The 12,178-nt window shown below is 36.2% G+C and overlaps 1 protein-coding gene across 3 annotated transcripts in view; it reads right to left on the minus strand.

The window, feature by feature from the left end:
* The window catches only part of mcm8 (minichromosome maintenance 8 homologous recombination repair factor), a 30,969-nt gene that overhangs the window by 17,300 nt on the left and 1,491 nt on the right, over positions 1-12,178 (minus strand). For 2 of the 3 annotated variants that reach the window (XM_039738667.1, XM_039738669.1), the window contains exons 2-6: positions 11,009-11,266; positions 9,069-9,152; positions 3,312-3,394; positions 2,040-2,189; positions 727-818 (exon numbers count right to left, since the gene is read on the minus strand). In XM_039738667.1, coding sequence (XP_039594601.1) covers positions 727-818; positions 2,040-2,189; positions 3,312-3,394; positions 9,069-9,152; positions 11,009-11,243 — 644 coding nt within the window. In that variant the 5' untranslated portion in view covers positions 11,244-11,266. The remainder of the gene's footprint in view (positions 1-726; positions 819-2,039; positions 2,190-3,311; positions 3,395-9,068; positions 9,153-11,008; positions 11,267-12,178) is intronic. The other variant, XM_039738668.1, reaches the window with a different exon arrangement.

The raw sequence follows: 12,178 nt of genomic DNA on the forward strand, positions 1-12,178 counted from the left end.
GATTAGAAGTAGATGTATCTCTCACATCTTCAAATTTGTCAGTATAGTACTTATAATTTATTAGGTATTAAGCCAGATCTCCAGCTTGCACGTACTACAAAATTGTTCAAGAAAAACTTTTTCTTTGGACAATAAGGTTGGAAGAGCATCTCTGAATCTTTATTTATAAGTTGTGTGTTGTATGACCAACAAATATTCTCCTGCCTATTTAAAGGGTAATAATTTACATAAACAATAATATAGCCAGCAAAAGAAAACAATTATAAGATAACAAATAACTGAACTATTTAGAGAAAACAAAACCTTAAGCATTTCTTTATCTTAATAAGCATTGGTCCTATTTATCTTAAATCTGTAATATATTTTCTTTTCAGCCTATTTTTTTTTTACAGTCAGTATATAATTGTATTTGCAAGTTGCCTATATGTGTATAGATCTTCATCTCATTCCACCAAATATATAAAGTAGAAATTACAAAAATAAAAGGTTTATCTTCTGAGAATTTACAAATGTTTAAATAAGAGTAAGACATTTATAAAATATATGGTATGTAACAGCAACAAAACAGCTTAATGGGGTTTTAGACTTCAATTAATATAAATTTAACAATTCACTCTGGAACTGTGTTATACCGGATTTTCAAACCTAGTTGTCTCTGTAGTATCCATGTCATAAAGGTTTTAAAGTCCTACGTTTGCTTCAATTTTTATTTGCCATTCCACTCACCTGGCATGAATATGAGGCACACTGACAATTGGTGGAAGTCCTTCCTGCTCTTGAAGTTCTGCCACATGTTTTTCTAAATCTTTGGTCAGAACCTAATTAAAACATTCAAAGGTTGCACATTTAAAGATGCTAAGAAGAAAAACACTGTTATTGGGGGTAGGTTGGAGAGTTCCACAGTTAAGTTTAATTAGGCTAATTATGCTGTACATTCCAGAGCCTAGTAAATCAGAGTCAAAACTGATATAATCTACAGTTAATTTGTTATTATTGATTATAGTATATTATAAGTCAACATGTAACAGAAAAGAATAAAAAAAAAATTACAGCATGATTAAACACACCAGGACTTTACTTTTTTTCCCCCTCTATCTAAAGAATAAAATCTTATTCATGGTCATACTAAATGTTGATGAGATCGCCACTTGGAGCCCTTCATGCAGTGGCGTAACTAAATCTAGCACTTAAAAGGAGCTAGGGAAAGGGAGTTAGCAGCGCACTTTTGAAAGTTTAGCATAAAATGGGCAAGTCTTTATAACCTGACATATCATAACTTTCTTAAACCTGCTTAAACCAACTCAGGGTGTGAGGGACCAGAGCCTTTCCAGGCAGAAGTGAATGAAAGACAAGAAATGGCTCTGAACTGCATGGCACCCACAGGGCCAACTTGGAATCTTCAATTAACTGAACATGTGTGGTCTTTGTAGATGAGAGAGAAATCCCCATGCATGTGTGTGCAGAATGTTGTCTTTGCAAAAAACTGCAGACAATGACCAGATATAGAATGTAAACCTAGAATGCTAAAGCCATGAGACACCACCATGTCACCCAGTGTTAATTTAGGATGAGTTATGTTTGGTATTGTTTTATATCATTTATGTGTGCTGTTTACGCTTGCCCAAGGACAGGATGGGGCCTCATTCACATTAATGACTATGACCACACATGCAAAGTGAACCCCACTATGCAACTGATAATGCTCAAAAACATTCTTTGCAACACTAGCCTAATAAAATATTTTGAATATTTATTTATTTCACAAGCATGCACATAAATCAGTTACATTTCCAAAAATCAGCTGATATTTGAAGCACTGACATTACGGACATTTTGCACCCCCTTGAGCTACTAGCAGTCTAAAACAAAATGAAGTAAAAGGTGATCCACAAACTGCAGTCAATTATACATAGCAAAACAAATAAAGGAAACCATTACAATAACTAAACAACTGATTATTCTCAGCAGGTTACAAAACAGACAAGTGAAATGAGGGTAAATGAAATCCAAAAATTTAAATGACTAGCGTCACTCTGTACCTGGTGGATTGCTAATCCCATGCAATCTAACAGTTTTGCGGGCATGTTTTTCAACTCTTCGGCTACAACTGGAATTGATTTCAACACATTTTCATCTTGCAGAATATCTTTATAATCAACAAGGATACTACCCTTCCTTTCAATTTCATCCTGTAAAAGAAAAGATCAGACAAAGAATTATTTTTGGGGGGTACTAACATAATGAAAAAAATGTGTTATTATTGATCTTTAATCTTCGTAAATGAAAGATCAGACAAGTGAAAAACAGTTTACTGTGAAGATTATAATAAAGTAACTTTGCTTAGCATAACAAAATATCTTTCTTATAGTACAAGTTATTTTTTTTAGAAAGTGTAATTGAATACTTTGAACAATGTTTTTACTGATGTTGAGATAGTGAAAGACATCTTATATAGAAAAATCACACAAATAGTATGTTAAAAATGATAATAATAATAATAATAATAATAATAATAATAATAATAATAATAATAATTTATAATTAAATTACTTTACAGAAAAAGCCTGTCTGTATAATAAGGCTCAAATTCAAACTTTAAATTTATTGGAATGTTTATATTTTAAAACGAGATTCTCACCTTGAGGTCTTTCACAAACTACTGGCAGTATTTTATATACTGCTAAGAAACAGAACATGGAAACAAGAAAATCCATTAAATACAACATCAGGTAACAGATATAAGAAGCAAATGTCAGGTCTACTTATATGATGGTTTAGTAGCCTTATGAATTTAAGGCAAAATACTAGTTGTGCGATTGCGAATGGTCCAGAATGGACAGCTGCACAGGAGGTCTGAATTCTTTATTAATATTGGTTGACTTTTTAAGTCAGTGTGTGCGTTATAAATGGATCGGGTGGCAGACGACCAGGGATGCTGTCCCACCGGGACACCTGGAAGGAGGACGGACTGGGAGAGGGGCACTACCTTTTCCCAAAGTAGGAAGTGCTGCCGGAAGACCATCCAAAGCACCTGGAGCACATCCAGGGCGTGATAAAAAGGGACTGCATCACTCCATTGGACTGCCAGAGTCGGGTGGAAAAGGATGGAGCTTACAAGAAGGAGTGGAGGCAGCCTAAAGAAAGAGAAAGGATGTGTGTGGCATTTTTGTGCACTGTGTTGGTGTTGTGTGTTGAGGAAAATAAACGATGCGTGTTTTGTACATTTGGAGTCTGTGTCTGTCTGTGCCAAGGCTGATCTTTCACAATCAATATAATAAAATGACATAAAACTTGTAAAACATTTCACTCACTTTATCATACAGTTCAATTCGGTTGGAGAAAAATGTTTCGAATGCTTCAATCTTTTCCACATATGGAGAATTTTCACTGTAACCTAATAATAAACAAGATGAAAAAAATTAAAAACAGGAAAAACACATAAAATAACAGCAGGGTGGAAATCCTTGATGTGATTCATATTTGAAAATCACATTAATGTCTCCAAATCAATCATCTTCCATCTGAGAAACATTTTCTACTCTTTGATCCTGAAGCTTAAAAATATGCCTTCATAACATTAGTTTACTAGAACAGCTTCTTTATTATATGTCAAAAAGAATGACGAAGCTCATATGTGGAACCTGCAATCTCTCCCACAACACCCCAGGTCCTGCATACTGAAATCCAATAAAGCACACAATCACCTTATTATCCTCTTTTTCTTATTATATATATATATATATATATATATATATAAATACTAATAAAAAAGGCAAAGCCCTCACTGACTGACTGACTCACTCATCACTAATTCTCCAACTTCCCGTGTAGGTAGAAGGCTGAAATTTGGCAGGCTCATTCCTTACAGGTTACTTACAAAAGTTAAGCAGGTTTCATTTCGAAATTCTTCACATAAAGGTCATAACGGTTAACAACGTCCGCCATGTTGAACTTTCTTATTTATGGCCCCATCTTCACAAAATTTGGTAGGCGGCTTCCCTGCGCTAACTGAAACTGATGTACGTACTTATTTCGGTGGTATGACGCCACTGTCAGCTGCCGTATTGAACTTTCCAACGGTCTCTGTTACTTATGGGCCCATCTTCAAGAAATTTGGTACGCGGTTTCCCAATGCTAACTGAATCCTCCTTACGTACACGTATACGTCCACAGCCTGCAGCTCGGCCGCCGTGTGAGGCGGCGTTGGGTCCCCCATCCCCACGTTGTTGGCTGCCTGCCTATATAAGGCCATCCGTCGCTCCGGTCTCTTCATTCCCTTCCTTACTTTGCCATGGGATTCATGTCTCCCTGACGATAAATGCAGCCTTTTTATTTAATCCAGGACTTCTCCTCTGTTTAATTGTTCGTTTGTTACGCTTATACTTATTGTGTAGGTATTTTAGACTTAGTTTACATTGTACAGGTACCCATTTCTTTTACCATTCCAACCATACCCCTATTAACATGTCTATCGAGGTATGATCACCATCGATCAAAGAACTGTCACTTACCGAGTGGTTTCCATGCCCGGACATGCCGCCTGCCTTTTCCATTCGCTGTGTTACATATTGCACGGCCATATCAGGCTCACTCTTGATATCCGAAGGAACATTGTGTCTTATGTATTGAATGACTGGGACAGGTTCAAGGTGTGGACTGATGACGGTACAGGAGATAATTAGACTACACAGGAGCACTAGAAGAGTGAAATGCTTAAGCCCTTCACCTATGCATCTGCATGTGAGCTGATGGCTGCCGCTGAATTGTTCGGTTGTCGCTTTCAAGTGTACCGAAATGGCCAAATATTTTACACCACTGGAGAATCACCAATGCCTCTTAAACATCTTAGATTCACAGGTGACGATTTGAGTAGTGGACATTTTCATGTTTATGAATGTTTCAACTCTCAAAAGCTGGATGCGAAGTTATCGATGAAGCCGGTTGTATGCTTACAACGCTTGACAGATGCTGAATGTCACTTTAAACACAAGTTATGAAAATACTAACGTAATTGAAACAAACCATGAAACTCAAAGACGGAAACAACTTTGTTATGCTGCCGCCAAATACTCATAGAAAAATCCACAAGTTAATAGACAAGTTGTCGCTAAATACTCGCAGGCAATTCCACAAGTTCATAGACACGCTGTCGCTAAATACTCGCAGGCAAATCCACAAGTTCATAGACATGCTGCCGCTAAATATTCGCAGGCAAATCCACAAGTTAATACTGTGAATACCTGTTAAACATCTTAGATTCGCGAGTAGCGATTTGGGTGGTGAACACTTCGATAAATAAAACCTGTTATCTTTACAACGGTTGACAAACACGAAATGGAACTTGAACACACAACATCCTCCAAATACAAAACTGATTGAAAGAAATAATGATAATCAACTCCTTAATGACAGCAACTCTCATAACAGTGACAAAACAATTACATTGACAATCATGTTACGTTATTTTTAAAATGTTTCCTTTAAGAATTATAGTTCGCTTGCAAGAACGATATATTCGCGCTAAACCGAGACAAAGGCTGCAGGCCCAGGGGAGGGGGAAGAGTAACATCATGAGTAGAGGGCTGGGCCGTGCTCTCCTCCTGTCCTGTTTCACTACTACGTGATCGGAGCCACGGGGGATGGCTAGTTTCTTATACAGAAAAGGTTCAATGCCCAGGACTCCTCATATCTGTTGTCCCTTATCCAACAGTGCACCTAATTAGGTTCATGTCAGCCAACTGATTTTTGCACTAGATATATTAATTGTCCTCACACAAATTCTTTTTCATTGGGGAATCTAGGTTAGGGTGTATAGGCTTGACAGGGACTCTATACAGAATGATATGATCATGATGGGCTACCCAGTTTTTCCTATGTGTACATATCAAATTTATTCATTAACAGTTTTATTTGGTTCCTGAAGAAAAAAAAATACTGCTTTAAATTAATACTAGCAAAATCCAAATTCAAACATTATTCTGTCAGTGACATGTTAATTAGTAAATACTAAGACCATTCAGAATACTTTTATTTACAATAACTCATTTATAAAGCCCTTTTTAAGCCACTTTTGTAACAATCCACTTTTCAAAACAGCTTTGTGATCAAGTCACTTTGTCAGTTTAATGATATTTGCTGTTGTGAGATATGTTTTTATCTGCATATGCAGTAAATCTTGGCTCGTTAATAAAAGATCAGATTTAAATCAACAAGTTAATTATATTTTCAAACTAGCAGAATACCCGCGCTTCGCAGCGGAGAAGTATTGTGTTAAAGAAGTTATGAAAAAGGAAACATTTTAATAATAACGTAACATGATTAACAATGTAATTGTTTTGTCATGAGTGTTGCTGGCATATATAACAGGCAAATAAATTGATTTTGTGAATATATAAAGTCATTCCCGAATATATAAAGTCAAAACTTGAATATATAAAGTCAGCGTCGGAATTTATAAAGTCATTCCTGATTATGTAAAGTCAACATCGGAGTATATAAACTCATTCCTGAATATAGTCAAAGTCAAAGTCAAAATCTATTGATTGAAACGACTCTGAACTGAACTAAGTGAACAAAAACGTATTCAGAAAAATAAATTAAAAAAACACTGTTCGGTTAATGTTTTGAAAATGATGCATGTGCCCTGCCCAGGATTGGTTCCTGCCTTGTGCCCAGTGTTGGCTGGGATTGGCTCCAGCAGACCCCCGTGACCCTGTGGTCGGATTCAACGGGTTGGGAAATGGATGGATATTCCAGTGCTTACTTTATATATTCCGACGCTGACTTTACATATTGAAGTTTTGACTTTATATATTCTAGCGCTTACTTTATATATTCTGAAATATTCCTACACTGTCTTTATATACTCAGGTTTTGACTTTACATATTTGGGAATTACTTTATATATTCAAGTTTTGACTTCACATATTCCAGCGCTGACTTTATATATTCAAGTTTTGACTTTATTTATTCCGACAGTGACTTTATAAAATCAAGTTTTGACTTTATATAGTTAAATGTAGTCATCATTGCATAACTTTTTCTTTACCATAGAAATTTAAAGACTAAATTCAACTTCCATTCCTAACAAAGATATTTCTGGCGACTAAATAGAACCTACTTATATCCAAATTCGAGCTATTTAGCTGTCGCCTGCCTGCCTGAATAAGTTACCCTTGCTTCGCTCTTACTTTTTTACCGTTCATTTAATCATGGCTAGTGGCGGAAAAATTATAAAATGGAAGAAGGATTACACGGAGTATGGCTTTACCAAAACAATTATTGATGGCGAATCGATTATTCATAAAGCTTCAATTGGTGACCTATTTTTCTGTGTTAACCTCATATTTTTTCATACTTCTTCTCAAACCAAGGGGGTGCGAGGTTAAAATGAATCGGGAAGCGCTGATCAATGTAATCGGTGTACCAGGAAATCATGCATTGAGAGAAGTTCCCCTTTGCTTGGAATGCAAAGTGTGATTAAATGTGTGATTTTTAACGCGTTATGGAGCACATGCATCGAAGCTTCTCAGCTGTGCTTGTGCTAAGAAAAGGAAACATTTTAAAAATAACGTAATACGATTGTCAACGTAACCTTTTGTAAGTAGTGCCTGGAGGATTCAGTGTGGAGAAACTGTAGAGACAGCGTGTGCATTAACTTGTGGATTTTTCTGTGAGTATTTGGTGGCAGCGTCACAAAGTCACTTCTGTAAGACTGCGTTAGCTGCGGAGCTCAGCTCAGAGCGAAATGAGGTGAATGGGAGGAGAGATGATGACGTGACTCCCCCACCTGCCTTAACTGTCAATCCCCCACAAACACAGTCTCTCGGAATTTGCATAAGCACAGCCCTTCACATGCAATTTTAACTTAGTTACAAAGTGATCAAAACTCTTGTTTATATCCTGCGTCCTCTCATTAAACTTGTATCCCACATTACCCGTGGGCATGACAAATGCCAGCGGCAGCCTGTCTATGAGCTTAATTTAAACTTTAGGTTTACACCGTGCTTTGTTTCCAAAGTAGCAGCACTCATGAATATGGTAGTATATGTCACTCGCTCGCTTCTTATTGTTTTGCTGCCTTCTCAATTGTACAATGCATGTTTTCTTCAGCGCTTTTTGGAGCTCTTCCTGGTTTTCTACGCACTGCGTTGACAGTCAGTTCACGTGATTACGTGGGAGGCGTGATGATGTCACACAAAACCCCGTCCCCCACAGCCATCGAGCTCAACTCCATTACAGTATATGGAGAAAAATAGCTTCCAGTTATGACCATTACGCATAGAATTTCGAAATGAAACCTGCCCATCTTTTGTAAGTAAGCTGTAAGGAATGAGCCTGCCAAATTTCAGCCTTCTACTTACACGGGAAGTTGGAGAATTAGTGACGAATGAGTGAGTGAGTGAGTGAGTCATTGAGAGCTTTGCCTTTTATTAGTATAGATGTCACAAACTGGTATTGTTTTTTTATTTTCTTTTACATGTGCCCCAACTTTAAGGCTATGCCTGTGAATCACATTTCTTAAATGGAGATGTTGCTAATGTTTTTTCCAGTGATCTAATACAGAATGTGCCATATTACTCATTATCTAGTGACGTGACGGCATTCAAGTCAGCCTCTTCACATTCAAATATGTACTGTGTATGCTTTGTCACATTTAGGTTTTTAAAGGAACTATACAACTTCAGCGCCAAGTTGTTTTAAATTTGCCGTTTTGTTAGCCCCACTATCTAATTGTCTCTATTGTTGTATGCTGTCATTAATACTGTAGATAATATATAGTACTCCGACCAACTACAGTATCTACCTTTCCTACTTTGTGCTTCAAAGTAACATTTTGAGCTGAACCATGTGAATTTCTAGCCAATGAGAAAATTTTCAAACACCAACATAAAAAAATATTTTATAGTTAATATACAAAGTAGTTGATCTTTTTTTTGCTGTTGATTATCCAAAGGTACAGAAATTGCCATTTAGATTGAAATCTGAATTACTTCTTACTTATTACAGTTGTAGTAACTTCATTTAAAAATAAATCACACCAAATAATTTATAAATTTTGTGCTTACCTTCTGAAAAGTAAAGCTGCCATCCCTTGTATGGGCAGAATTGATCTAAAGTTGTCTGGGAAAACCTTGATCCCAATTTTCCTTCTCCGTTCATTTTTATTTAACAAAGAAAAAGATAACATCACATGTTAAATAATTTTTATTTAGCCAACAATAACATGTCAAAATGAAAAATGACATTAGCAAAGTTTTACACGTAATTTCAAGTTCAATTTTTTGTGTTTGTGTTTCATACGAAGATACAAATATTACTAAATCTATAGAAATGTTTTGGATACCACATTTACAAAAACACTATTTGGTAATGTCCATCCTTCCGTTTCCAACCCGCTGAATCCGAACACAGGGGTCTGCTGGAGCCAATCCCAGCCAACACAGGGCGCAAGGCAGGAACCAATCCTGGGCAGGGCGCCAACCCACCGCAGGACACCCACACACCAAGCACACACTAGGGACAATTTCGAATCGTCAATCCACCTAACCTGCATGTCTTTGTACTGTGGGAAGAAACCCACGCAGACACGGGGAGAACATGCAAACTCCATGCAGGGTGGACCCGGAGAAGCGAATCTGGGTCTCCTAACTGCGAGGCAGCAGCGCTACCCACTGCACCACTGTGCCGCCCTATTTGGTAATGTAAAATTTCATATTAAAATGTTATAAAATTTTAAAAAAGAAATTCTGTCTGTTCTTTTTAACATAGCCCTATTGTGTGAGGCCATTAAAATGTAAAATAAACAGAAGATTTTTGCAGCCTATAATGATACATTTTTCACAACCACATACTCCATTACATAGCCTACATCATCAATAAAGGAAGATCAAGTTCTGGTCCAGGTAATTTCTTAAAATTATTAATTATAAAGACAAAAATCCTCTGGCAGTTCTAAGTATGAGCCTTATTTTATTTTTTACCACTGTACCAATGTAATGCTTCTAAAAATAAAAGAGCTTTAAGTCTATAACCAAGTGATCACAGAAGACAAAAAGGTTCTGAAAATGGCTAAAACCTCACACTGGAAACATTTGGTGGGCAGACTGAGCTACAAAATCAAATAATGAATGCTTAAATAATGCAAAGCATAGCGTTTAAATAAATATTTACTGAAATATGCAGGCAAAGGTCCATCAGTTCAGCACTGCATCAGCCTGGAAAATGTAAAATCCAGTTGTTTTAAAAAAGGATAGAGATCTCAATTCAAAAACTTCATTCAGATATCATGCCATTTTCTAAATACAGCTTGTCTTTCAATTATAGAAGCAGAAACAAACACATATTCCTGATGGAAAAAATATACCCCATAGATAAAACAATGGAGTGCCCTTCCATTAGAAAAGACACCCCCATGTAGAAGCTTATTTAATCCAAATGGAAAGTGTCCACTGACATTTCAATAAATGATCCGCTTTGATATGAAACTGAGGGTGAACTGTATTTTTCTTATATAAAGAAAATGTTATGCTTACCACCTAAAAGAATGTGATGGAAATTCAAAGAAAAATGAAAATTAATAATTAAACAAAAATTCATGCTTCCATCATTTTTACCTATGGCATTCCACTGTACATACATTATGGAGTGCCAGTCCAATACTTGCTTTTACTTTAAATTGTAATATTGATTTTTGCGATGCATCCAATGGTTCTGGCTCTTAGTGACCTAAATCTGGATTAAGGAGGCTTCCAAACATTATGTTATACCATATTATGTAATGTCCTTTACTTGAAAAATAAATAAATAAATGAATATGGAAAACAGGTTGGTCAATGGAAATTGCAGGCTATGTAAACATTTAAAACAATTTAGAAAGTGTATTGTATAGTAAAGGCATCTTGGTCATTTCTGAAAAGTTCTCAACATATGCTATAAACAAACAACTAAATGTTCAGCCAATTACATTTTTTTTTAACTAACAGAAAATGAGCTCATGTTAACTAACCTGTTCCTCCCTCGTTTCCTTTTTGTTCATATTCAACTCCATGAGCAGATCTGCCCCTACTCAATGCTCCTCGTCCTCTGCTACCCCTCCAGCCATGATAACCTCCTGAGTGTTTTCCTCCGGCGCCATTCCTGTATTCCACAGTATGGCCTCCTCTCGTGCTCCATCCTCTCCAAACTCTAGCTCTGCCTCCCCCACCTCTCCACAATCCCTTTTCTTGCCCGTCTACACTCATGCCATGGGGCTTTGCTTGCAAGGCTTTCATAAAAAAAAAAGAAAGAAAAAAAATGTATATACTGTAGTTTAAGTACATTTTTCTTAGATATAAATCTTGTTGAAAAGTGGTTAATACCAATAATATACTTTTATTTGTAATTTTTAATCAAACTGTAGAAATGCCTTAGAACGTAAAGCACGACAAGAAGTGCACTGTTAGCAATGAAGTAAGCAATCCACAAAGTAAATACTGAACAGAAAGGAAATGTTACATCATATTGATACATTTACACTCAACAGATTACAGTTTTCTCTGGATTTATGTTCTTTTTATTCCCGCTTGTGCTCCCACCTTCTAGTACAAATCTTCACATAGATCAGCATCACGGTAGGACAAAACTTTACACATCTTTCAGGAAGCTGCTCATAGCAGATTTCATTTCGTAACCCATCTGCATACTGGATTGTGTCGTATTTATTGTTTTGTGCTTAGTCTTTTTAGATCTATTTTATATCCATCCATTATATCTTTAATATTAATCATTTTTTGTTTATTACTATAAAATACATACATAGTTATTATAATAAGTATAATTTTATAAAAAGTTTCAGTTCACTAAAGAACAGGTGAACTACACACTTCATCTCAGAGAAGTCCACACATCTTTCTCTTGGCAGCCAGCCTCACATATGTGATTTGCTGGCACAATGATAATTCTGTCTTATGTTTCTCGCAATGTTTTGCATCTTATTTAGTGTAATAATCTTAGAATATACCATAGCTATAGGACCATAACGTATGTTGGGTGGGGTCCTGTGCCCCCTAATCCCTGCGAATAACAACAGATAACTGTATGTGACACTATATTTTATATATATATATATATATATATATATATATATAAATGAGAGAGAAATTAGGAGTATGCGTTGATAGAGCACATTGCCGCACCC

The sequence above is a fragment of the Polypterus senegalus genome, chromosome 16, assembly GCF_016835505.1.
Source record: "Polypterus senegalus isolate Bchr_013 chromosome 16, ASM1683550v1, whole genome shotgun sequence".
Lineage (NCBI taxonomy): Eukaryota > Metazoa > Chordata > Cladistia > Polypteriformes > Polypteridae > Polypterus > Polypterus senegalus.